The 25,322-nt window shown below is 34.8% G+C and overlaps 1 protein-coding gene across 3 annotated transcripts in view; it reads right to left on the bottom strand.

The window, feature by feature from the left end:
• LOC142325276 (WD repeat-containing protein 48) overlaps positions 1 to 24,995 on the bottom strand; it is a 68,568-nt gene extending 43,573 nt beyond the window's left edge. The window contains exons 1-5 of one of the 3 annotated variants that reach the window (XM_075366823.1): positions 24,910 to 24,995; positions 23,174 to 23,226; positions 8,337 to 8,427; positions 4,956 to 5,181; positions 3,823 to 4,035 (exon numbers count right to left, since the gene is read on the bottom strand). In XM_075366823.1, the coding sequence (XP_075222938.1) occupies positions 3,823 to 4,035; positions 4,956 to 5,181; positions 8,337 to 8,384 (487 nt within the window). In that variant the 5' untranslated portion in view covers positions 8,385 to 8,427; positions 23,174 to 23,226; positions 24,910 to 24,995. Of the gene's footprint in view, positions 1 to 3,822; positions 4,036 to 4,955; positions 5,182 to 8,336; positions 8,428 to 23,173; positions 23,227 to 24,726 lie in introns of all 3 variants that reach the window. The other 2 variants (XM_075366832.1, XM_075366839.1) reach the window with 2 other exon arrangements.
• Between the last annotated feature and the right edge of the window lie 327 nt (positions 24,996 to 25,322).

Here is a 25,322-nt window from a genome sequence, read left to right as displayed (position 1 = left end):
CTTTGATCCTTTATAATTTTACTACTTAAATTATGCAATACCTCAGTTTGCAGTATCCTATATAAATTCCATTATAACAAATCCAACTTACCACTACCTTTTGTTTTATTTGTATTACTTTCACATAAAATTTATCTACTATTAAAGAACTCATATTAAGTATTTTTAATAACTAAACTTTATATTTTAGCTAAAAGAATTCTTAGCTATGAAAAATGACATGCCTGACCAGGATTCAAACCTGAGATCTCCAGATGAAAGGCTGACATTATCACTCCACTGTGGAGGTCAGCAATATTAAGAAAATATTGACATTTCTAATTTTCTTCTTGGATCTGTTATTCTGTTCCACATGAAATTATCCTTGTAAAATTTCATTCTCTATGAACATAAAATGTTTTATAAGTTTTGCCTGATTGCAAATGTTATGGTATAAAATCAAATGAATTATTTAATCTACAGAGATGCTGTTTGCAGTATTTTATATTTAATAACAATTAAATTTCTATGATAATATGAATAAAATTCCATAAAGACACATTCTATGGCTTGTCTCATCCAGATGATATTCAATTTCAGCCATGAATTGAATAAAATCTCTGAAGAGATGACTGCAATAGGAGCAGTAATATCTTTAATGTCATTCTATGTATTGCAGTAGGAGCCTTTAATATCTCTATGTCTGTTACTAAAGATATGTAAACTCTATCTTTGACATGAGCCTGGCAGAAAATAACTAACAGAGTTATTTAAAGTGAGCACCAATGTAAGCATGAATATGGATATCTAATCAGAGTGGTAGAGTTCTACACTGTTGAAATATAACTACTGTTTGATAGTTTTCTAATTGAGGCTCAACTAACTAGAACCACCAAAGTAGATATGAGATGACAAACTAAAAAAGAAAGAAAATAAATCCGATAATTTTGCTCTGCATAAAAGAGGGCCATCAAAACTACACCTTAGAGCTGATCATAAACACAAGCCTCACTTTTCTCTCAGATCTAAATAAGAAAATTATTTCTTGACTATACCACTGATGTGAAACATTGCATCATCTAGAAGCAATCGTGCTTCGAGTATTCACTGTGATTACTGATTCAAGACAGAATATCCACAGTGATGTAATGATGCTAGAGATCATACACTGCACCTGATTGCAAAAATGTATACTATATACAAAGAAATCAACTTAAACAAGACCCCATCACTCAATACTTTATACTAAATGCATATGTTTGTTAAAATGCATATTACTAGTGTGAGATGGATAAGTGGAAGATGTTGGTACAAGTGGAGATGGAGTGGGAAGGACTGTTTATTGCCTGCACATATATCGGCAGCCGGTGTCAAGCACTGGCTTTTGAACAAAGTTGCATAATCATACGCTATTATTTGTTAAAATGCTGTTAACTATTGAAGAATATGTATTTGTAATGGAAATATATTTAGAGATGAAATCTCATGTTGTGTGTTGTGAAAGTTCAGGGAGAAATTTGAAAAGGAAGCACCAGTGAAAAGTGTTATTCAGAAGTCTGTTAAAAAATTGTATAAAACAGGTTTAGTGTTAGACCAGAAACATGCCCGACACAGGACAGTTTTAAAGATGCAGGTTGTACAGGACATTAAAGTGCCAGTTACAAAATCTCCTCATAAATCTTTGTGGAGATTAAGCCAGGAAAAGAACATTTCACTAGTTTCAGCTCACACTGCAGTGAGGAGGATACTGAAATGTTACCTATATCAAATGCAGGTTTTCCATGAGCTAACTAATGCTGATTATGCTAAAAGGGTTCATTATAGTATTTTATATTATATTATTTGTCAATTGTTCTAGAACTTTATTAGATGCATCATTGGCATTTTAAATAAATTGTTTTTCACAGATGAAGCATGGTTTAATCTTGGTCGGATGGTAATAGTCAGAACTATCAGACTTTATAATTTTTTTTTTACTACCGTTCGGTATTACTTGAGAGGATGAAATGAATGACAATTTTTCTAGTGTGTGAAAATGCCATGCCTGACCGGGATTCAAATTTTGTTGTAAATTAAATTTTGTTGAAAATGATTTCTGTTTCAGTTCACTTAGCAAAGGCTAAAGGGAAAGGTAAGAATCTGAAGACAAGCATTCTTACAATGTCTATAATAGCAAGGAATCAGGTGACTATATTCTACCATCAGGTATACTTCATATTAGTAATAAGTATCACGATATTGCTAATAATAATGTGGAATATGAAGTAACACACAATAAAGAAAAGGAATATGATAATTTAAGTGAAAAAGAAAACCAATCTCCTCAAAGTCCATTGACTGATGATCACTTAAATCAACGTCCACATTATAATAATTATGGACAAAAGTTGAATGAAACAGTAATTGTAGTGATAATAACGCTGATCTAGATTAACTTTTAATACTATTGCAAATATTGAACTTAATGCTACTTTATTACTCCATGACTTAGAAGTGAATGAAATTCTTAACTTCATTGTGGATAAGAGTAGTACTCTTTTAGAAACTACTTCTTATGAAGGATGTTATGCGTTTCATAAAGACAAAGGATTAAATAATAGTGAATTAGTGGTGTTGCTATTAGTGAGATAACAGATGAAGGAAATAACAGTAATAACAATTTTCTAACAGCTAAAGAAAATTCTGGCCAACCAAGAAAAGGCAGAAAAAGAAAATATTCCAGTCAATTATGTCAAGACAAGTAAATTAATAGTAATTCAAACAATAATTACATTAATGACAAAGGTAACAATTTCCACAAGACATTTAACAAATATTTTTCAAGCAAGTGTAAAAAAGTGCACAGAAATTGATTCCAAAATATTAGAAAATAAATTTTCATAATTTTGGGATTCTGGAACGTATGCTGCGATCTTGGGTCATTTTTCATTTCTTGAAATAAAGAAAAATGAGCGTACACGAAAGGAGATTCTAAAATAAAAAAGCAGAAAACTTTACAAATTGATGTTATTTTAATTTTAATATGCAACTGTAATAATTTTTATAACAATTTTCTAAAAATAAAAATACATATTATAACATGTTTCGATCAAGCAAATTGTGATTTGATTCATTTTATTAAATTAAACCTCAATATTATATTTCTACAGCTAAAATATTTTTAAAAGCATTAACCAACATTTTTTTTTAAAGAAAATGTAATATTTTCAATTTTTTGATGACAATATTGACATAAAAAAATAAATTTATTAAAACTGTTAACTTAGAATTTATTTTTATTTCCACTAACATATAAATATGAAAAGTAGTCATAAACATTAAAGGCTGTTTCTTCATGAAGTATAAAAACAATGACTGTTATTATGTAGTTCCATTTAGCTAGATAACTAAGCTAATAACTAAGTAAATATTGGCATACTTAATGTTCTACCAACAACAATTTAGCACATAACTCAGGTCAATCTAGTACAAAGAAATCTGATGAATTTAGATGAAGAAAATTGTCCAAAACTTCATCTCCCTCAACAACTGCATACTTTGTACACAACTAATGGAACACCTTTTATTTAAAAATAAAACTACAGTAAAGGGACTGAAGTAACCAACAATGGATTACATTTATTAATCAGTTTACACTTCTCACAAGCTTCTGGACAGAGTAACTGATGTGCGATATCAACTTTCAAAAGATATTTTCAAACACAGTAACATTCCAACTGTTTGAAATCTGATAAATCAAAACTTTATTCACATTAAGTTACTAAGTACACCAATGTGAATTCCCTTAATGACTATAATGTATATAACAATAATAATACTATTATTATTATTAGAATAACTCACTTGTAACTGTGTTATTGCTAGCAGTAAGAGCTGTCAAAGTGTTAACATCCCACAGAAAAATAGCACGATCAAGACCAGCTGAAGCAACTTGTTCTCTATCTCTAGCATATGCCAAGGCACGAACATAATCTTTATGAGTTCGTAACGTAGACATACAAAATCCTTTATGTGCATTCCATACTTTGACTGTAGTGTCTGAACTTGCTGATATTACTGTGAAAATTTAAACAACACAACCAGTTATAATTCACAAGTATGAACACTACTTCAGTTAAGTTCTTAACTGAATAGTAATTAACTGCCACACAAGAAAAATCTTACATAAGAACTTTTCAGGAATTATAAAAAAAAGTCATAAAAAAATCTGAAATATATAACATACATTTGAAACAAAAGAGAATGATTATTATCTTGTTTAACATTTTCAAAATATCAACCATATAAAATCATCACAGATACAAAAAGTGTAAATCATACAGCAAAAAGTGGGTATTGTAAGGAAAATTTCAAGGTAAATGTAATTATGAAAATAAGCAGGTAAAGAATTATAAGACATCTATGGCAAACTAATTTAATGAAATCTAAAAATTTAACCTATTACAAATTAAAAAAAAGTAATTGTTTAAAAAGCATTTTTTTGTATATTCCACTTTCTTTATAAAGACTAAGAAAAATTGTTATTTTTAATAAATGTGATTTGATTGGCTGACGATAAATGTTGACTATCATATTCAACCCAATGATAAATGACAATATCACTGATACATTAGCAATAACATATAAACTAAAGATGATAATTGTATTAGTAGTTTGTTAATAACTTATTGTGCAAACTTATTAATTAGTTTATTACATGTTTAAGACTAATTCTAACACAATATACTTGTTAACACTTTTTTTTTGATATTTAATAGAAAAATAAATGCTGCATTCATTATGTCCACACAGTATCCTGCATTATGAATACATCATATAATAGCAGTAACATGATATATGATTTCACACATGAAAAAAATAACTGTCAAAATAGCAAACAAATAAAAATAATACCATAAGAAATTATTAATGTTGAAAGCAATTTGATAATAATAATATGAATAAACAATTATCAAAATTATTAAGAGATTACTTACAATTTTTCCCACCACAACAGAGGACAATATCATTAACCCAATCTGTATGATGTTCCATTGATTGGATATATGGGTCCTTACCAGCTTTGGCATCTTTACAATTCCATGTACGAATAATGCTATCACGACCAGCAGAATATAATCGATTCGTGGCTGTATCCAACTGTAATGAGTTAACACCTGCTCTGTGCTGCTTCTCAACCTCATCTCTAATTACAAATGAAACCTGATCAAAACACAGCTCATCAGTAGAAAAAAAAGACCACTTTATAATAAATAATTACATGAATCAACAAAAATGGAAAATCTAATAGTAGAATGAGTAAATTATTAAGCAGTTGTAGTCAAGAGTATTTTGCCCAATGATGCAGTAAGTCTTCAGCACATGCATGATTTTTCTTGTCAGTTGTCAGTCAGTCTGTACACCAAAGTTTTCATATATAATTATGTTAAAACACAGGATGAAAATAAATTATTCAATGGATTTTAGGAAGTTGATAAAGAATGAACAAAGCAATGTAGCACATGTTGATTTTTTTCAAATATTAGTGTAGGCACTAGAGTTACTGATGACCTTGAATGCACATGCCAGTGCCATGTAACAACAGGGGGGTATGCACATTGCTTTCTCCAAGAGAAAGCAATGAACATACTATGGTTTCAAGAAAGCGAATCTGTTATTACTGTTTGTAGACACTTTTGTTTGCCGCACAGCCGTGATCCCCTAATAAAGAAATTAAAATAAAAGAAATAATAAAAAAATCTAATCTAATAAAGAATTCTATTAAATGTTGGTATTAGCAGTTTAAGAATACAGGAAATATAGTACCAAAAATGTGCTAGCAGACCTATCTCTAAGAAAGTTGTGGATCTGGTTAAGAGAAACTTTTCAGAGAAGCCTAGGTAAATTGACTCATTGTACGAGTTTTCGAACTGGAACACCAGTAATAGTTGTGAAGGTTCTACACAAGCACCAAAAACTTCATGCATACAAAATTCAGCTGGTGCATGCATCTGAAGAGGGCAATAAATGATGAGTATGATAAACCTAGCAATTACAATTTTGCTGTGGACATTCATGATAAGGTGAATGAAGATAATGCAATATTAGAAAAACATATCTCTGATGAAGCTATCTTCCATGTTTCTGGTCACATTAACCTTCATGATTGTCAGATTTGGGGTAGCAAGAATCCTCATGCCATTTGAAAAACACAATGCGATAACCTGAAAATTAATGTTTGGTGTGCGTTGACTGCTTATGAAGTGTTCGGAATATTCTTCTTCACCAAGCCAATGGCTACTAAAGCTTGTTATCTATACATGTTACAAGAGTAAGTAGTATCATAAATTGAACATCTGCAACCCAATATTTACTTCCAACAAGATGGCACAACACCAGGGATTTATATATTAGCGACTACCTAGCCACCTCAATTCCTTGACATTATGTCACTCGATTTCTTTCTTTGAAGGTTTGTCAAAGACAGGGTGCAAACAATGAATGCTGTAAACATCAATGAACTAAAAAGAAAAATCGAAAGTGTAATTAATGGAATTACTCCAGATATTCTTTGTAATGTGTCGCATAAAAAAATGATCTTCTTGACATTTTACATTGACACAAAAGGTGCTCATGTGAAACTTGTTTGAAGTTAATAAAAGTTGTTCACAAAACTGTTTCAAATGCTCTGTTCAATAAAAAACGAGTTTAAGTACAATGCTTTATTTTTTTTTTACTAGTACCTAAAATGCACTGAATAATTTATCATCAGCCAGTACTTTCCATTATATTATAATTTTGTTCATGATAGCACAAATAAACAATATTACTACTTATCAAAGCTTGGTAAGCATAAACATAAAGATGCAAAGTAGTACTACTTGGAATGTCTGAAGTGGTGTTGGCACTGCTAATAGTACAGTGAAGGGGTGAAGGGAACAGTATACTGCGACATCATAGGTAACAAGAAACCAGTTGCTTTGTTGCATTCATTTTTACATTCTATTGATTTTTAATTTTATTTTATTCAGGAATCATTAACAATAATAATCTTTTTTTTCATCCAACTTTCTCATTTGCAGTTACCTTCAGAATAACTCAGCTAATAACAAACTGCAAATACCACTCAAATGAGGAATGGCTTTAAAAAGGTCAAAGCAAATGTATAAAAAATTAACATTTACAAGAGAATAACTAAGAAAATCCAGAAATGTTGTGTTCAGAAAATCAAGTTTAATGAAATTCTTTTAAGAAAGATTTATAATTAATGACTTCCAAAGAAGTGCATTAAAATCTGTAGCAATTTTAATACGTGGTCTAAAAAAAGTATTTAAATTGTACACTTTTATCAAGTCCACAAACTTTTAAACTATTTTTCAACTTGATATCCACCATGCTAAGCCACTAATCAAAGTGAAAGAAAAGAAATCATTTGCAATTCTCAGTGAAAAGTAGCCTGTGTTACCAATTTTACAATTTAATTTTACAGTTCACAGTGATTGCTGAAGAAATCCTTACGATGTTGGAAGAAGAGGAACTAGTTGACAAATAAGGCTTCAATAGGGATATTCAAGTCAGGGCGATACAAATATTTCTACCCAAATGATGTGATGGGACTTAGAATGATATCATCACAGTCTGGCTGAGCATTATTATGAAGTAATAGAATACTGGAGATCGACTCTAACCTTTTGTTCTATATGGCATGTTAGGTTTTTCAATGTTTCTCAGTAAAGAGCAAAATCTATTATTAGGCCTTAGAGAATGAATTTTACCAAAATACCATATTTCTTCCTGAGTACAATGCACATGATCTTCCATGACTTAATAATCTGCCTGAACGTTTTTATTGTATGCAAGGTGGTGTAATCTTCTCTGAAAGAATTTTTTTTTTAACAAAAACATAGCACATCATAAAGGCTAAGTTTCATCTCCCTCCTCTCAGCAATGTGAAAACACTACAGACATTTGTTCATACTTTCTTTTTTATTCTCTTTAAGCGTGCTGAGAACCAACAAGGGCAGCAGAGCTTTCAATAATTAAAATTATACAAATCAATATCATGCAGTTAATATCATGGAACTTCAGAAGGTTGCAGAAACTGCCAAACACTGGTCTATACAAACTGTTTTGTTAGTCTATAAATTAAGTCATAATAAATACATTAACTAAAACAAGACATAAAGATTAAATATATACAATGTTATTATCTTTATTATAAACATCATTATAAAACAATAATTATTATTATATTTGTTAAAACTATAACTCAACCAACATAAAAAAAAATTCTAATAATTATCAACACAGAAGTAACAGAGTTGATCCAGAAATAGAATTTAGTGAAAACTATAAACTACATTTGGTAATCAATTTACCTGAACTTTCTTTCTACCACTCTGTCCACCAGTTTTATGTGTTGTCATTTTTTCTGTTTTTATGTCAGCAAACAGATCACCATACTAACATCTAGAAAACATAAAGAAATATCTCAAAGAATCTTTCACAACTGTTCTGTTTTTATTATTATATTATTTGTTTCACGTGTAGCAAAAACAAGAGAAACAATCAAAACATAAAAAAATATATACACAAACATGGACAAACATTCAAGCTGACATTATTTCAAATAACTGTAATTTAAATAGAACGAAATTAAAATTAATATGACTAAATGGTTTAAAAAAAACTTTCATAAATAGATATACATATTCAGAAAGCATTATATTTTAATTCTATCATTTATATATGTTAAAGGAGTAAAAGAATTTAGAATTTAAAGATAAAAGTTAACCAACATCATTTGCTCAACACATAAAAAAATAAAAAATAAAAAAAATAATACACAAATTTTATCAAACTGTTTTACAAAAGACTAGTGCCTGCAACTTGGTTAAGAAACATTAAAAAAATAAAAAAACAAATGAACTACTTTAGTCAGAGGAAAGGTCAGCATGTGCCCTCAACCAACTGAGTAGCAGTAATCATATTCAAAAGTAGTTAAGCCATAAACACTTTTTTAAATATTAAACTCTTAAAAAAGGAGGTTTGCTTATATCTGTTTTATGGTAATGTCTATTTTATGAAAGGGAGTAGGGCTACCCTCCTTAAGGAACTTCAGCCATGGGGCTGGTGTAATACCAAAATCCCAAAACAGAAGCTTGTCTTCCCTGTTTCATATCTATAACTACTAGAACCTTTTAATCAGATTACAAGCACTTTTTAACACTTCCTGAAAGTCAGGCTCGAAAAAGATTGAAATACTTCTTTTAAGGGCTTAACATTTAAGGATAATATGTTTTGCAGTTTCTGGAGATTGATGAAAAATTCAGTGTGTTATGCTTTTTGTTGTATACAGAGGTCTCTGTAATGATCCATATCCAGTAAAGAAAAGGATCTTCCTCAAGCTATTTCTATATAAGTGGATCAAAGATGATAATGTCCAATTTAATGTAACTCAAAAGCTGTCAATCCTACATTTGTGACTTGAGAAAAAGGATTTTATTAGCATACCCATCTGCTTTGCTGGGTATTTTCAATATGCTATAAAATAGTAACTAAAACTGCAATGATTGTACTAAATTCACCATCAGACAAACTGGACATATATACCTACAAACATAAGAAAAATGTACAGGAACTACATGTAAATTTTACATACAACACATAATAACTCAACATTTCAGCATAATTGAACAATATGAAATTTATAAATACACTAAATTTGTAAAATTAATTATTAAATGAACATAACATTAATCAAATGTACTTGTGTAACTATACATTTAAGTTATTTCCTAATCTTTATAAGATTGGCACCATTGCAATCAATGCTATTACTGAAATACAGCTGAGGAAGGTGCTGATAATTACCTCCAAAAAAAGCCCTTTGGATGAAAAGTTCCATTAATTTGAAAGTGAATTCTTTAATAATATCACAGAAGTAAACTTTTCCTACAAAGAAATTGAACCTACAAAACAAATTTCATAATTATAATTCACCGATCTACATGGCAGAGTAATAGCATCTTGTCCTTTCATCTGGAGGTCCCAAGTTCAAATCCCGGTTGGGCGTGGCATTTTTCATACATTAAGAAATTTCCATTTCATATTTGCATGCACAATTATGAATTATCATCCAAAAAATAAAATAAATGAATAAATACATGACACTATATGTTCAATTCAAGCTTCAACACAAAACAGTTAAATATGGATAACACAAAAAGGACATATAAAAAAAAATTAAACAACTTTTCAAGAACATTAAGGATATTCATATTTACACTTGCATTTTTAAAAAACATAATTAGTCCTTATACTAAAAGCATCTATATTTAAATAACTAACTGCCCTGTGCTCTGCAAGGGCGCAATGACAACACCTCTCCGACTGTGCTCTACAGCGGAGAGAGGTGTGACCAAAGCCTTGACATTTGAAGAACCAGGGTACTTCCATATGGTCAACGAACCCTGCATGAGGTTTCCCCAAGGAACAGCCAACCACCGGCCACCATGACCTGCCGGATCTTAGGCAAGCTCTCAACTACCCAGGGGCAACTGGCTGCTCTCTGTGATCATGGTTGGCTCGATCCCGTTGGGTGTCTTCTGGATGCCTCAGTTTTCTGATGAGCAGTTCACAGTCGTGCGAGTCACGAAAGGTACGCTCGATGTTGTACTGGTGTCGGGATACTAACAGCGTGGATGGATTATCAATGACTTGTTGGTGAAATTGGGGTGGATTCTGAACAGTCTTCCGGGCATCAGAGTGCTGGTTGCTCTGGACTCTACTTGAGAGAGGTACTCTGCTACTACTACTACTTGTAAGTAGAGGTTACTCTACTACTACTACTACTACTACTACTACTTTTAAGAGTAGTAGAGTCTTTTTTTTTATAGTCTATATTTAAATAAGCAATTAATTATTTTTGTCAAGGAGTAACAAATCTTAGCATTATATTTTTTAATTAATGACACTGATAATTACTTAGCTTGATTTTTGTTTTGTTAGCCAGACTAAATTGCATTCCTAACTTCCTTGGAAGGAATGTGATATTACAACATTGAAATTAGCAGTCTCAGAACAGAGTTGACAAAGGTTTCCTTGCAGAGCTATGAGAACCTTCAACATTGCTGAAATCTTTTCTGAACATCTCAACAAATCCCTAGGCTATCTTATCACCTTCCTATCTAATTCCAGTTCAAATACGTATGAGGAAATTTTACTTCTTGATCTAATACTTTTTAAGCAGCTCCATACACTTATAATGTTTTCATATTACCAAAATGTCTTTAAAACATATAAACTTAATTACTTAGAAAACTGTATGAATGTTTGGCTAACATAAAATGTAAATTTCTCATTTTTGTTGTATTCTTCAGTTTCATGATAAAAGTTTAGGTCCCAATATAAACTCTTATTCAATTTGTAATTCACGATGTTTATAAATCAAATTGTTGTATTTTATCTTTTTAATGGCTATTAAAAGGAAACTTAAATAAGTTCCAACAAATTTTGTAACATTTCATTTATATTTGTGAAACGATGTTGAAATTCCCACCATTCAGGGACAAAAAATCTCAATTGTCAATGTTGGGCTGTTGTAATTATGAAGTGAAACATGTACATAAATTCAATGCAAAAAGTAATTGGAGATTGTACACACAACACCTACATGAAAGCCTATCATGTGGAAAATTTTTATAGTAAATGTTAAAACAAAAGATGCATTTTTCTTTAATAAAAAACACATTACCGTACAAACATAAAAAAAAACTTCAATACATTCACAAAACCTTCCTAAATAGAAAAAACAGACCACTTGCTTCTGAGCTAATAATAATAACTTACCTATCACTGTAACAATCATTATCACTTAGCAATTCATCTAATTTTTAACATTCTATGAAATTAAATTTCAGGAGGTTCCACATTAACTTTTGCTAACGTTAGTTTCCTATTCTCATGTTTTATTCCCAAAGTCCTCATTCTATATATCTAAAAATAATAAATTTCTTTCTAATTCCTAAATTAATTCTGATAATTATTTCATAATTTAATCATTAAAATAATGCTCCTCAATTATGAAGCACCCTTGGAACAACTAAGTTTTGTAAAACCTACACCAAAACCTGACTCACTTCCACCCACACACGAAGAAATTGTGAACACAATCAAATCATTGAAAAAAACAGGGCTCCTGGCAAGGATGCAATTATTGCGGAATTCTGGAAATTGGACCACAAAAACATCTAAAATTCACAGAATAATATTGGAAGTCTGGAGAACAGAGAAAATCCCAAAAGAATGGAAGAATGCCTTGATACACCCATTCCATAAGAAAGGAGACAGGACAGATCCGAACAATTATAGAGGGATCTCACTTCTCCCAATCACCTATAAGATTCTCTCTAGAGCCTTGCTGAACCAACTCAAACCCCAAATGGACCTGCAAATTGGCGAGTATCAGGCAGGATTAAAAAATGGACAGTCCTGTATCAGACACATCTGGAACCTCAAGACATACTACACATCAGACAATCTTGGAACACCATAGTCACATTTTTAAAAAAGGCTACAACTTTGTCAACACATGAAACTTGTTTAATATCATACAAGAATTTGGAGTCGATAGGAAATTCAGAGCCATCATCCAGGAAACATTATCAGGAACCATCTCAATGGGTTTGAGATTTCTTGATAAGAAATTCAAATTTCACACAAGAGTCTGACTAGGGGACGGCTTATCACCACTTTTGTTCAGCATCATCTTGGAGAAGGTGGAGAAGGTTCAGCATCAGAGAATGAGAGATAAAAGTCAAAGGCATCCAAATTGGAAAACAGAAAGGAAACAGAATTACCGTGAAATGCTTGGCCTTTGCAGATGACCACGCTATATTAACAAACAAAAAAGATGAAGCCAATTTTGCATTGGAAAAACTACATTAAATATCCTGTAAAATCAGACTCCAAATTTCTTATGAAAAGAGAAAATATATGGACACCAACTCAACTGGAAGATTTCTGCTGCTAACACAATACAGCAAAATCTCACAGGCACCCCACTTCAAGTCCTTGGGAGAAACCATCCAACCCAAGGGATTGAATATGATATCCAAATACAGAAATTGCTTCTCGATCTCTGGCCCCATGCTGTAAAACTTGTGCTTACTGCTCCCGGTAGCTATAAATTGCTTTCTACAAGTGCAGCGTGCCTACATTCACGTCTTCGGGGCTGACAATGATCAGTGGCTGTCAGTCAACCTGCACTGCTGTGGAGTTTGGGCTACTCAGCCGCGTAGTGTGTTGCAGTAGTGCCACTGTCAGCTAAATAAGGATGTTTTCTTTGTTGCATCGTGTCCCGTTTCATAGATTCATGAGGGCAAATAATTTTTCTAAATCCTCTGGCAGGTTCGGGAAGCGATTCGCTCCGACCTCGCCGGTGGTCTGCAATAGGAGCTTTTAGCTTTGGACTTCTCGAGCGGGTTTTGTGAGAACGGATGGCCTTGCTCGGGAACGAAATTGTGAACGCTCACCTGGTATTGTGATAGGTGATTCAGGCTGTTAACGTAGTACCTGGCGTTACAGTCGGTGCTTGTGAGATTCTGTTAAGCGGTTATGAAGCAATCTGGAAGGGGCTGATTGGACGACTTCGTCGGTTTAGCCAAGGACATGGTGGCCGGTGACACCTTCAAGGCAAGAAGGTTGCTCGGCAGGTCTCCGCCGAGGCCCCGGTCCTCCGAGAAGGAGGTCTTCACGAGGGTAGTGGAGCGTACTCGTGAACCGGCAAACTGTGCACAAAATCCTGCCGGAGCCTCAGTGTCGAGCTGTGCGGAGAAGCCTTTGGTTGTTCCGTGCAGGGAGACCTAGTCTCTGGAGGGGGCAGCCAGTCTGAAAGGCACCTCCTAACGAAGTCGAAGGTGGTGAAAGACAGTGGCGCGATGATCGGCCCTAATCCGGAGACCTCTGCGGCGAAGACTTCCTTAAGGAGGTCTAGCTCTGGAGCTGATGGTTTGGGGAGGATCGAGGAGATGCGGTCGGCATGGACTACATTCTCCTCAAAGGATTCACGGATTTCGGTGGAGGGTAGGCAGTTAGTCGACTCCTACCTGTTCGAATGTAGTCGTTTGGTTGCTGAGCTGTCGTAAGGTGTGAAAGCCTCCAGGGCGTTAACCTGGCCCTTGATACAGTTGTGCCAAGGCTCTTCGGTAAAGGTGACCAGGTAATGGAGGGAGTCAGGGGTTTTCAGCCGGTGACGGGTGAAGCTCTTGGCGAGCTCCACAAAAGTATTAAACGGGTAAAGGAGAAAATTAAAACGCCTGTCTCCTTCGCCGCAGTAACTGCCGCTCCTGGGCCTAAGCGGCCTAGTCCACCCCTGCCAGCCCAGGTACCTGCTGTCAAAATAAAGAGGGCCACTGCCAAGGTGGTCCCGCCCGATTACACCTGGTCCGGCGGCTTCGTCAGCCGTGACGGAACTAATCCTGAAAAAGGTCATGGATCACAGGAAAGAAAAGTTCCAATTTTCCCGAGTCATGAAAACAAGGAATAATGACTTTGTGCTGGAGGTGGTAAATGAGCAGCAGGTGAAGCGGCTGCTGGAGGCCGACGTTCTGCAAAATAACGGGCTGAAGGATCAGCTGCTGGCCGGGCGTCGGCCACAAAAATTGGTATAAGATTTGCCAAGAGCAACGAGGGCAGAGGAGCCCGAAATCCTCAAGGCAATACACAGCCAAAATCCAGCGTTGGATATGGCTGCCGAGGACTTCTCAAGGGAACCAGGGTAGTCCGGCAGTTGGGGAGGAGAGGCCTCAAAGAGCCACAGGGTAGTTGAGAGCTTGCCTAAGATCCGGCAGGTCTTGGTGGCCGGTGGTCGGCTGTTCCTTGGGGAAACCTCATGCAGGGTCGTTGACCATACGGAAGTACCCCGGTGTTTCAAATGTAAAGGCTTTTGTCACACTTCTTCCCGCTGTAGAGCACAGTCGGAGATGTGTGGTCAATGCGCCATTGCAGGGCACAGGGCAGTTAGTTGCCCTAGTAAGACCGCGTCTGCAAAGTACGCTCCTTGTGCCTTGGTGAAAAGCTTTGATGCCGGACACTGGGTCGCGGGCAAACAATAGACGATCTTCACCCGGGCTTTGTCGCACGACATAGCCCAGGGAAGATCGTGCATAATACGACTTATGGCGACGCCTGAACTGGAGGAAGCTTTCCAGGACGGTCGTCACCATATTGAACGCTTGCGCCTGGGGCAGTTAACCTGCACCATTCCCGAGCGAAAGAAGCCATGAGGATCTTAGAGGAGTAGGACCTCGAGGTCATCTTGGTCCAGGAGCCGTACACGGCCGGGGATAGGGTGGTCAGCTTCCACGGGGTTGATGTTATTCATTCTCGTGGGCAACGACTGCTCTCTGCAATCATGGTCGGCTCGATCCCGTTGGTTGTCTTCTGGATGCCTCAGATTTCTGACGAGCAGTTCACCGTCGTGCGAGTCACGAAAGGTACGCTCGATGTTGTACTGGTATCGGGATACTAACAGCTTGGATGGAGTATCAATGACTTATTGGCGAAATTGGGGTGGATTCTGAACAATCTCCCAGGCATCAGAGTGCTGGTTGCTTTGGACTCTACTTGAGAGAGGTACTCTGCTACTACTACTTTTAGGTAGAGGTTACTCTACTACTACTACTTTTAGTAGTAGTAGTAGAGTAGACGGTGGCTTTGATAAGGGTGCTCTTAAAATCAGGAAAGGATCCGAGTGAGGTCAGCAGTTATCGACCAATCAACCTCTTCCCGGTAATCGGCAAGTTGCTTGGTTATGGAACGGCTCTGGGAAAGCACTGATATGAACTCACTTCTAAATGGAGGCCAGTATATGGCTTCATGAAAGGGGTTGGCACCGACGATTGCATCTTAAATGCTCTTGCCGAGATGGAAGGCGCCGACTGTAAATATGTTTTGGCAATTTTTATTGACACTGAGGCAGCACTTCCTTCCTTGGGTTGGAGTTCTGTCCTCTATGAGTTGAAACGCCGTAATGTTCCTATAACCCTGCAGGCCGTAGTACGCGACTACTTGGGTGATCGCAGGGCTCTGTTTAAGGATGCGCACCTAGTTCAGGAAACGTCCGTCATTAGGGGAAGCCCGCAGGGCTCTGTTCTTGGTCCCCTGCTGTGGAACCTGGAATTCGATGGATGTTTGGGACCGATATTCCCGGAAGGGGTCACGGAGCAGGCTTTCACCGATGACTGTCTCCTCCTGTTAGCGGTAACTCACGACCGCAGCTAAAAGAACGAACGCAGGCGGCTTTGTCAACCACACAGAGCTGAATGGACATTCAAAATTTACAGATTTCTGTGCCCAAGACGAAGTTTATGCTTCTCAAGGCTGCAGACAAATTATCATACAGTCGTAACCCCCGTATTCAGTATACAGGCTGTGTAATCAGTCGGGTTCCAGTTTAAGTACCTTAGTGTTTTTTTAACCCACCGGGTTGGTCTAGTGGTAAACGTGTCTTCCCAAATCAGCTGATTTGGAAGTCGAGAGTTCAAGCGTTCCAGTCCTAGTAAAGTCAGTTATTTTTACACGGATTTGAATACTAGATCATGGATACCGGTGTTCTTTGGTGGTTGGGTTTCAATTAACCATACATCTCAGGAATGGTCGAACTGAGACTGTACAAAACTACACTTCATTTACATTCATACATATCATCCTCATTCATCCTAAGTATTATCTGAACGGTAATTACCGGAAGCTAAACAGGAAAAAGAAAGAAGAAGGTATTTTGTTTAGCAACCACATTAGGCAAGTAGCGGCGAGCGCCGTCTCTGTGATGCACAAGCTTAGGATTGCTCGAAAGGATTACGGGCTGTCATTTGTACATGGTGTATCGAGGTGTCTTTGAAGGTATGACCTCTTTCGCGGCGTCCGTTTGGGCGCATAGGTTGGAAAGAAATCGAGCACTTATTCAAAATTTAAGGAGTACCCAGCGCAGAGCCTTAATTGTATGCACTGGCGTTTTTAAAACAACCTCCTACGAGGCTACCACCGTATTGGGAAAGGCTCTCCCAATCGATTTAGTAGTGAAATTTCGGGCGGCCATGTGAAAATTGCAAAGAGGCAGGGAGGCCGAGGTGTTTGGAATGCGGTTTCGAGCTGGGCTTGTACCGGAGCGGAACAGTGATCTCAAAGAACCAGTTCTAAATTTCGAACATTTGCCCATCTCCCGCCTGCGGAAGAGGCTTTACAGCCTCGCGATGGAAGCATGGCAGCAACAATGGCACGCCACGATTAAGATCGTATAAGTATAAGTTTATAGTATAAGTATAGTTTAAGTCGTGGCGTAATACGCCACGATCCTTGTATAAGTTTATACACAATTTGGGGGGATGGTATGCCTCTCCGTTGTTTTTAAGAGCTCGAGTGATCTCCACCATGTAAATTTAAACCAATATTTGTTTCGGTTCCGCCTGGCAGCTGATGAACTGTATGTATGCGGGGAGGTCCAGTCGAACGAACACATGATGTTCGCTGCTCAGCTCTTGGGGGGGCCAGAACTCAGGCCACCCTGGAACTTAGAGGTCAAGGGGAAAATTGGCCAGTCACAAGCTGCGAGTCAATGTGGCGAGAGCCGCATTGTCGGACCGTGTGGGAGTTCCTTGAAGCGGTTGCTTTGTTCAACTAATATTAGTAGTTTGCCTACGGGAAAAGACTCCTACCGCGCTGCTGTAGGAAGCTTACCGAGAGATACGGCTGGCTACAAGCCAGATTACGGCTCCAAGCGCTTTAATGGTGAACAGGAACTTGCTGGCATTCAGCGGCCTAGGCGTGGCAGCGAATTGCTGTCTTTAACGAATTTAATTATTGATAGTCATATATGTTTTAGTAGTTGACGGGGTGCGCCTACCCATTTTAGTGATATATGACAAGTGGAAGGTGAGACACGCAAGCGAGTGGTGTATGGTACCACGCTTATTCCGCTCACGTTTTTAGGTTAGCTCTAGGAGCTAGTTAGGTTAGGTCGCTAAACTGTTTCGAGGCTCAGAAGCCGTTTGTGGCACAGATATTCGGTCTCATGCTTTGGGACGACCGAATGGAGTGGTGGGAGAAATGCCAAGCAAACCAATACCTCGAAAATCAACACATAAAGAATACTCAAACTGCAAAAGGCGTACAGGCTTACATGGAATCATTATAACAAAAGACCAGTGTCTTGGAATGCCAAACTGTGACATTACAACACAGTTGCTTTGCTGGAGGCCTTGTATGCAGCAGAAACCATGGCAATCAGAGGAATGACCAAAATTCCTGAAATCGAGAAGCAAGAATGGAAAATCCTCAGGAAAATCTATGGTGCAGTCTGCAGAGACGGAACCTGGATCAAGTGATCCAGAAAGGCATTATATGAAAACACATATCTATCACTGACAAGTTTAGGAAAAGGCATCTAAAATTCTACAAGCACTTATGCAGGATGGGTGAAGATAGGCTCACTAAGAAAATTCTCAACATCGTCAAGACAAGTTAAGTGAAAGTCCATTTGGATGAAAGAAACACATGATGACCTGGAATAACTGAACATCTCAGAAGAAGAAATCATGGACAGAAGGAATTTAGGGATGAAATTACAAATAAGAAAATTGAACAAGAGCGAAAAACAGAAACGACAGGAAGAAGATGGTTGTTGTAGAGAAAGAAGAAATGTAGTGAACGGATGAAGAGGTTTTGGGAACAAAAGAAAAGAGAAGAAAGTAAAGCCATGATGACTCAAGTTCATGTGCTATCCTGAAGGGGAATAATCAGAATAATGATAATCATTAAAATAATTTTATTAATTCTTATAATTTACTTTGTAAACCATTTCTTCTCATGTTTTATTTTTTAAATCCTCACTCCTCAAGTCCTCATTCTATATATCTTAAAATAATAAATTTCTTTCTAATTCTTAAATTAATGTTTAATAATTATTTCATAATTTAATCATTAAAATAATTTTATTAATTCTTATAATTTATTTTGTAAACTCTGAATAATTTAATATAAAAAAAGTTTCTATGAAATGAACTCTTCAGTTGTTTAATAGCAGCACAGCATAATTATAAGTTACTGACGGGTATTAAAAAAATTATATACGATTATGAAATCAATTATCTTAACTAAGATTTTATAAAGGGTGGTTACATTTATGATGAAGAATTTCAATTTAATTCATGTAAAATGAATGCTTATTAACATTAATGTCATGACATACATATTAATTTAACTTATTAAAATAAAACACCTATAATCCTAAAATGTTATAATGTTGACAAATTCAGCTCATTAATCAGTAAACCTGCTGAATATTTTGCTTTCTTTTGGATTACAAAGATGAAACTGTATATCCTTTTATGATTGTATTCTTCAGCAGTTTTCAGTAGTACAGCTTGTTTACATTCTTAGAACAAAATTTTCAATAGGTAAATTTATCTAAATTTTTACAAGAAATATAATTATAGAAACTTCATACTTTGCACATTTTTATGAGTTTTCAAAAACTAAGAAACTCCCCTAAAAATATGTACTGAATTACCTATATAAATATCCTCATCCTCAGTTTGTATTTGCAGTGGTTTTGAAGAATAATGTGAAGATCATAGTTTGATACCACACACAGATTATAGGGACATAAAGCACTATAATAAATTGTACATTTATGTATATACAATTTTCCTTTTCTTTTTTGCAGATGCAATTAGTTTATACTATTGTAATTATACTTTTGGTATATTTTTGCATTTTCTTTAATTTCTTACAAAAAGTGCAAAATGAAAAATCTACATTTAGTAAATTTAAAACAATTGAGGAAATAATCTAAATTGTTGGAGTAAACGATAACCTAAACAACTTGTTTTCTGGATAACATAATACAAAAAAAAAAATAAATAAATAAATAACAAATTGTAACTTTTCACTATTCATAGCTTTATCGATTTTGGTCAAAATAGACATTACTTAAAATATGAAAAACTATTTTTTTTAATTTAAAAAAAAAATTTTTTTCAGAATTTCTCGACTGGAAAAAATTTCAATTATTATCCACAATATGTAATGACTATTTTTAAGCTCTGTTAATTTCAACTGTGATATCGTATTTTACACTATGGCTTGGTTCTATCATTAGCATATTATAAAATTAGAGAATAACTTGCAGGTTTTAACAAGGACATAATAGTTTTCTTGCACTGAGATTGATAATTCCCACATCCAGAAAATACCACTTATGTTCCACATTCAGGGTGGCAACAGCTGTACAAAGTTCAATACATACACAGCTGACTAAGAGGACTCCCAGTGTCTTCCTCAGAAATATTAACTTTCTTTTGGCCTGATTTCCACCTACAGGTCACTTAGGGTCTGCATGTTTTGGCCAGCTATAGATTATCCACAATTCAAAACAATATTGGAAATAGGCTTACACTACCTTCAGAGCTGGCAATGTGAGAACCAGGATCGATGTGATAGGTGTAACAGAGACCTTTCTGTTGTCCACATACCCCCTAAAATGGCAAACATGTATCAAGGTGCCCATGTACGTCAGTGCATGGGAGTCCTGAAAGCTTTGGTGAATAGGGGCCTGGAGTCAGTGCAGAGATTGTGCATCTATCCTATGCCAGGATACAAAGCAGTTTCACCAGAGTACCAGACTGGACCTCCAGGGTTGGTAGTACTGGAATGGGTGTACCCCAGCAACTAACCTTGCTACAGAAGGGATAAACCAATCATGAAGTTTGAACAATCTATTGTAGTAGAGGGTTCACATAAACACCCTCATTAAAAACTAGCCCTTTCACCAGAAGCGAAGTGAAAGAAGAATGCTGAATCAGGAAGAATACAACATGAGGTGAAGAGTTTGCACAGAACTCTCTTCAAGAATAGTTTACCCAGACCTAAGTAACTTGTGATCACAAAGAAAGATGGTAATTTCGCTAGGGTAAGCCCTTTTCTTATTGCTCCTGAAATAACTAATTGTGCTGGTAGCTCAGTAAAAGAAATATGAAAAACTTCCAACAGTCTTTACATGGGGCAACCAACAATATTCACAGAAAATTCTTGTTTTAATCAAAATATGTGAGTTTGCTGTACACTAACCCTCACAGCACTCTCAATATATCAAAGGGTGTGGTCTGTTGAAACTCACTTAATTGCTCTGAGCAAGAAATTGTTGAATAGTTGTCAATGCAAGGAGTGATAAGTGCCAAAGGCTAAACATGAGAAGGAATGAAAAACTTCCACCATCTGCATCTCATATCCTCACCTTTAATAGACCTAGAAAGTATGCACTGGTATACACTGAATCAATGTATGTGATTTTGTGCCGCAACCTATATGAATGTACACACCATGGTCATACTCATATGTTTATCATGGTTCAATATGGGACCACAGTAAAAAACTCATGAAGGAAAGCCATACAAGGATCCTCCCACCTGTGTTAACTGCAAAAGGACAGTACTTATGTCTATCAAGAAACAGTCCTGTTTACAAAAATGAAGCAGCTGTTCAATAAGTTAAAACCTAATCGATGGTCAGCTACTTTGAAGCTAAAAAACTGTAAACAGCCATAATAAACATATAGTAATAACAACATATGCTCAGGCAACAGCTACTCTTTCTAGCACAAGTGTTGATGTAGATCAGCTCCTCAGCAACCTAGCTCCAATGTTAGCTACAACATAAGAGAGAATAATCGATAGTAAAATATGCAATCTCTTTCTCAGAGAACTATGAGACCGTCTAAGTTACAGCCACCAAGAAATGTAACAAGTAAAAATAAAAGTGTAACAGAACAGAACAAAAATGAAGACTTGAGATCAAGGTTCAGCTACTTGTCTGACAAATGAATTTGTTAAGAAGGCTTCAGAACCTCCTAAGAAGACTTTGAAACAATGTTCTTCTGAGGTGGTCTCGCAACCAAAACCACAAAAGCAGACCTGTTTCCTCTCTTTCTGAGGTGGCCTCTTGAGGGTATCACTCCAGGTCCTGCCTCTAAATCAGTGCCTACACAGAGCGCTGAGCCATACCCATCCTCGTCCATCACTTCTTTGGTCTCAGAGGAAGCTGGGAGCTAAAAGGGTGATGAAATAATTGTAGTGTATGAAGCAACAAAGCAGATGAAAAAGAAGAGAAAAAGGATTGTCCAAAGGACAGATCCTGAAATTAACTGCCTAATATATAAATACGTCTATTCTTCAATGGGATATCAATCTTCAATGGATGTTTCCCAAACATCCTTGAGCACAAACACTAGGTACATGTGGACCCAATGCCAATCTCTGTGGCGGAGTGGTAGCATCTCAGCTTATCATTCAGGGCTCCTAGGTACAAAACACAGTCAGGCATGCATTTTTCATATGCTACAAAATTCCATTTCCATATCCCACACACAAGCTTCAAGCTTATGTGGTGATAACAAAAAAAAATATTGATTATTATCTGAAGGAAATATATTTCTGCAGAAATGTAAATTTCAACTTAAGAAAATATAATATTTATATCTTGGATATAAGTTAGAGGTGGACTAGCCAAATTAGTGTTGCCAAGAGCTACCACAGAAGTGGTTGAAATAAAAACAAATCTGCAAGCAGTTACAATCAGAATGAAGCATCCACTGCAGATCACTCACTATCTGCAGCATATACTTGCCAAATTTTTATTGTAAGGAGGATAACATATTGCATATGATTTCTCAGCTTCCTCTACCCATGCTATTAATGAGTGACACTAAAGCACAACCCTATTCAAGGGGGAGGCAGATAAAACTGATCACCAGGGAAGAGAGTTAGAAAGTTCCTTTTAAATTCTAATACTGTTAAAGAACAGCTCATGAACTTATTTTAATAAGATCAATATCCTATACAGATTTAGCGTTTATGTGCATTAAGAGTATGAAAGTACATTTCCAAAGTTTTAGAAGATCTCTACAGAAATGATCACCTTCTACTGCAAATTTCAACTGATGTCTCAATGAAATATATCCCACCCCAAAAAGATTATTATTTGATAAGGCAGATTTTGAATGAGCTTCACTGTCAAAAATGATGTCAAAATCAATGTTATATTTGATTTTGCATCAAGATATTTAGTTGTACATATAATTTTATACATGCTGTTTACTTAAAAGCTAGTTTAAATAATGCTAAAACAAAAACCTTAAAGATCACAAAATTACACATACTTGTTGAATGCTGAACAGGCATCAACTTTCCAGTCATTTCTTAATCACTACAACTGGAAAAAAACAGGATACAATTAAAAATGTTGATAAATTAGTAATAGATGAAAACTTACTTATGGATTAAACAGTTATGTTTAATTTATAACTGAAAAAAGGGGTAACAAAAACAAACTTTCAATAAAAAATTTAAGAACATTCTTTGATACCTTATATGAAATTATAAGAACATTTCTTAAACCTACTAATATATGATTTTACAGTAAAACTGTGGTACTTAAATTACCTCAGCATAAGTGACTTTCAGACTAGCAAAAGATAAATATTTTTAATGTTTAATAATTTTCAAAACTAGTTTCTTTCTGTAACTGTATTATTAAATAAATTGCATAATATTAATAAAAGTTCAATAACATTTACATTAACATAACATTATAACATTATTAAGACATTTATGGTTAGTTGATATAATAAAACATTCATTTTAATAAGAATGAAATAAATCAAAAATATTACTCAAGTTCTTTTGGTTTTCTTAAAAATAAGTTTAATGATCAAAACCTATTAGTTTATGACATATGATACTATAGTTTAAATTATCTTAGAACAATTAGCAATAACACGGGAATTTATAGTCAGTATAGGTCCATTACTAGCCTCTTAGCAATAATTATTTGGTAAACATTTACACAACTAAGTAAAATAGTTGTCTTGTAATATGCGTTTAAAGATATATAAACAAGGCTGAGCCTTTCTGCATTAAATCAGCACAAACGTTTCTTAATAATAGTAGTGATATTTTTTGTGGTGCCTTCCCATAATCATATTTTTTAATAATTTTATACAAATTTTACAACAATCCTGTGGAAAATTACTTAAGTTTATTAATTAAGGTCACAATAAATAAGTTGTGGTATTCTCACATATATTACCAGATGGGCCAATGATGATTATTTGTAATGAGAAATGTATACACAACTCAGATTTTATTGCAGTAAACTCAAAGGTAACATGATATCTTCCTTTGTGCAGAAAATCTCATTATATTACAGGTCTTGTTACATTAAAACAGTTCTCATTAAAACAAACTACTATTTCCAAATGTAAATAGTTTATAACATTCTGAACTACAATTAATCAAATTGTATGTAATGGAAAATTAACTTCACTGCGCTTGAGGAAATAAATTAGTATGAGATAGATGAAAAGTAGCAATTAGAACACAAATAACTGTTTAATCAATAACTGAAAAAAGGTAATAAAAACAAAACCTTCTTTGATACCTTATACTGAAATCATGGGAACATTTTTTCAACCTGCTATGTATATTTACAGTCTGTTCTTATACAACCCATACTTATCAATTATGGTACAAAGTTTTGCATTAAAATTAAGAAGTGTGTACAAACGACAAATATTACAGAAATTTAACGTTATAATAAATTAATAAGTATAAAGGATAATTCAGCACCCACATCTTCCTTTAAAATTCACAAACTCAGGCAAGAAAACAACATTTCGTTACATTTAAAATAAATAAAGAAATCAGAACTTACGAGTAGCGATTTTAAAATCAAAAAGTGAGGTTACATATTTCATGCAGTACATTTTGTAAATAAAGATCTGTTCCGAAAAGAAAAATCTAACTATTACATACAAATCTAACACACTAAAAGAAATTGTAAAAATGAGAGAGAAATGAACAATATGCTACAAAAGATTTTGTAAAATAAAATTACCAATCCCAAATGCGAACTCCTAACCTCACTTTACAAATAGTCATTTCAATTTTCAATAGAGGAAAATATACACACAGAGTACCAATATAATTCATTCAGTATTCACTCCAATAATTATGTAATTTTTTTAATTAGTAGACATCGAATAAGCTAAGTTGGTTGTTTTTATCAAGAACGAAATATATATTTTTTAAATTAAAGGGCTCAAACATATTTCCGTTAATATTTTAATGAACTTTTTTTATTGAAATTTTCTGTATTTAGAGTTGTATGATAAAAGTAGATTAATTAGACATAATAAAAATGTTATTTTCGCCTACAAAGGGGCTACTATTGTGCATGGCAATTTTTTGAGGTCTGATTTAAATTACTTTCATACTTAAACTTTCTTTTCACACCAGATTTTGATCTAC

This window comes from Lycorma delicatula, chromosome 1, assembly GCF_047948215.1.
Source record: "Lycorma delicatula isolate Av1 chromosome 1, ASM4794821v1, whole genome shotgun sequence".
NCBI classification, from domain to species: Eukaryota; Metazoa; Arthropoda; class Insecta; order Hemiptera; family Fulgoridae; genus Lycorma; species Lycorma delicatula.
This window is presented reverse-complemented; position numbering and strand designations above follow the sequence as displayed.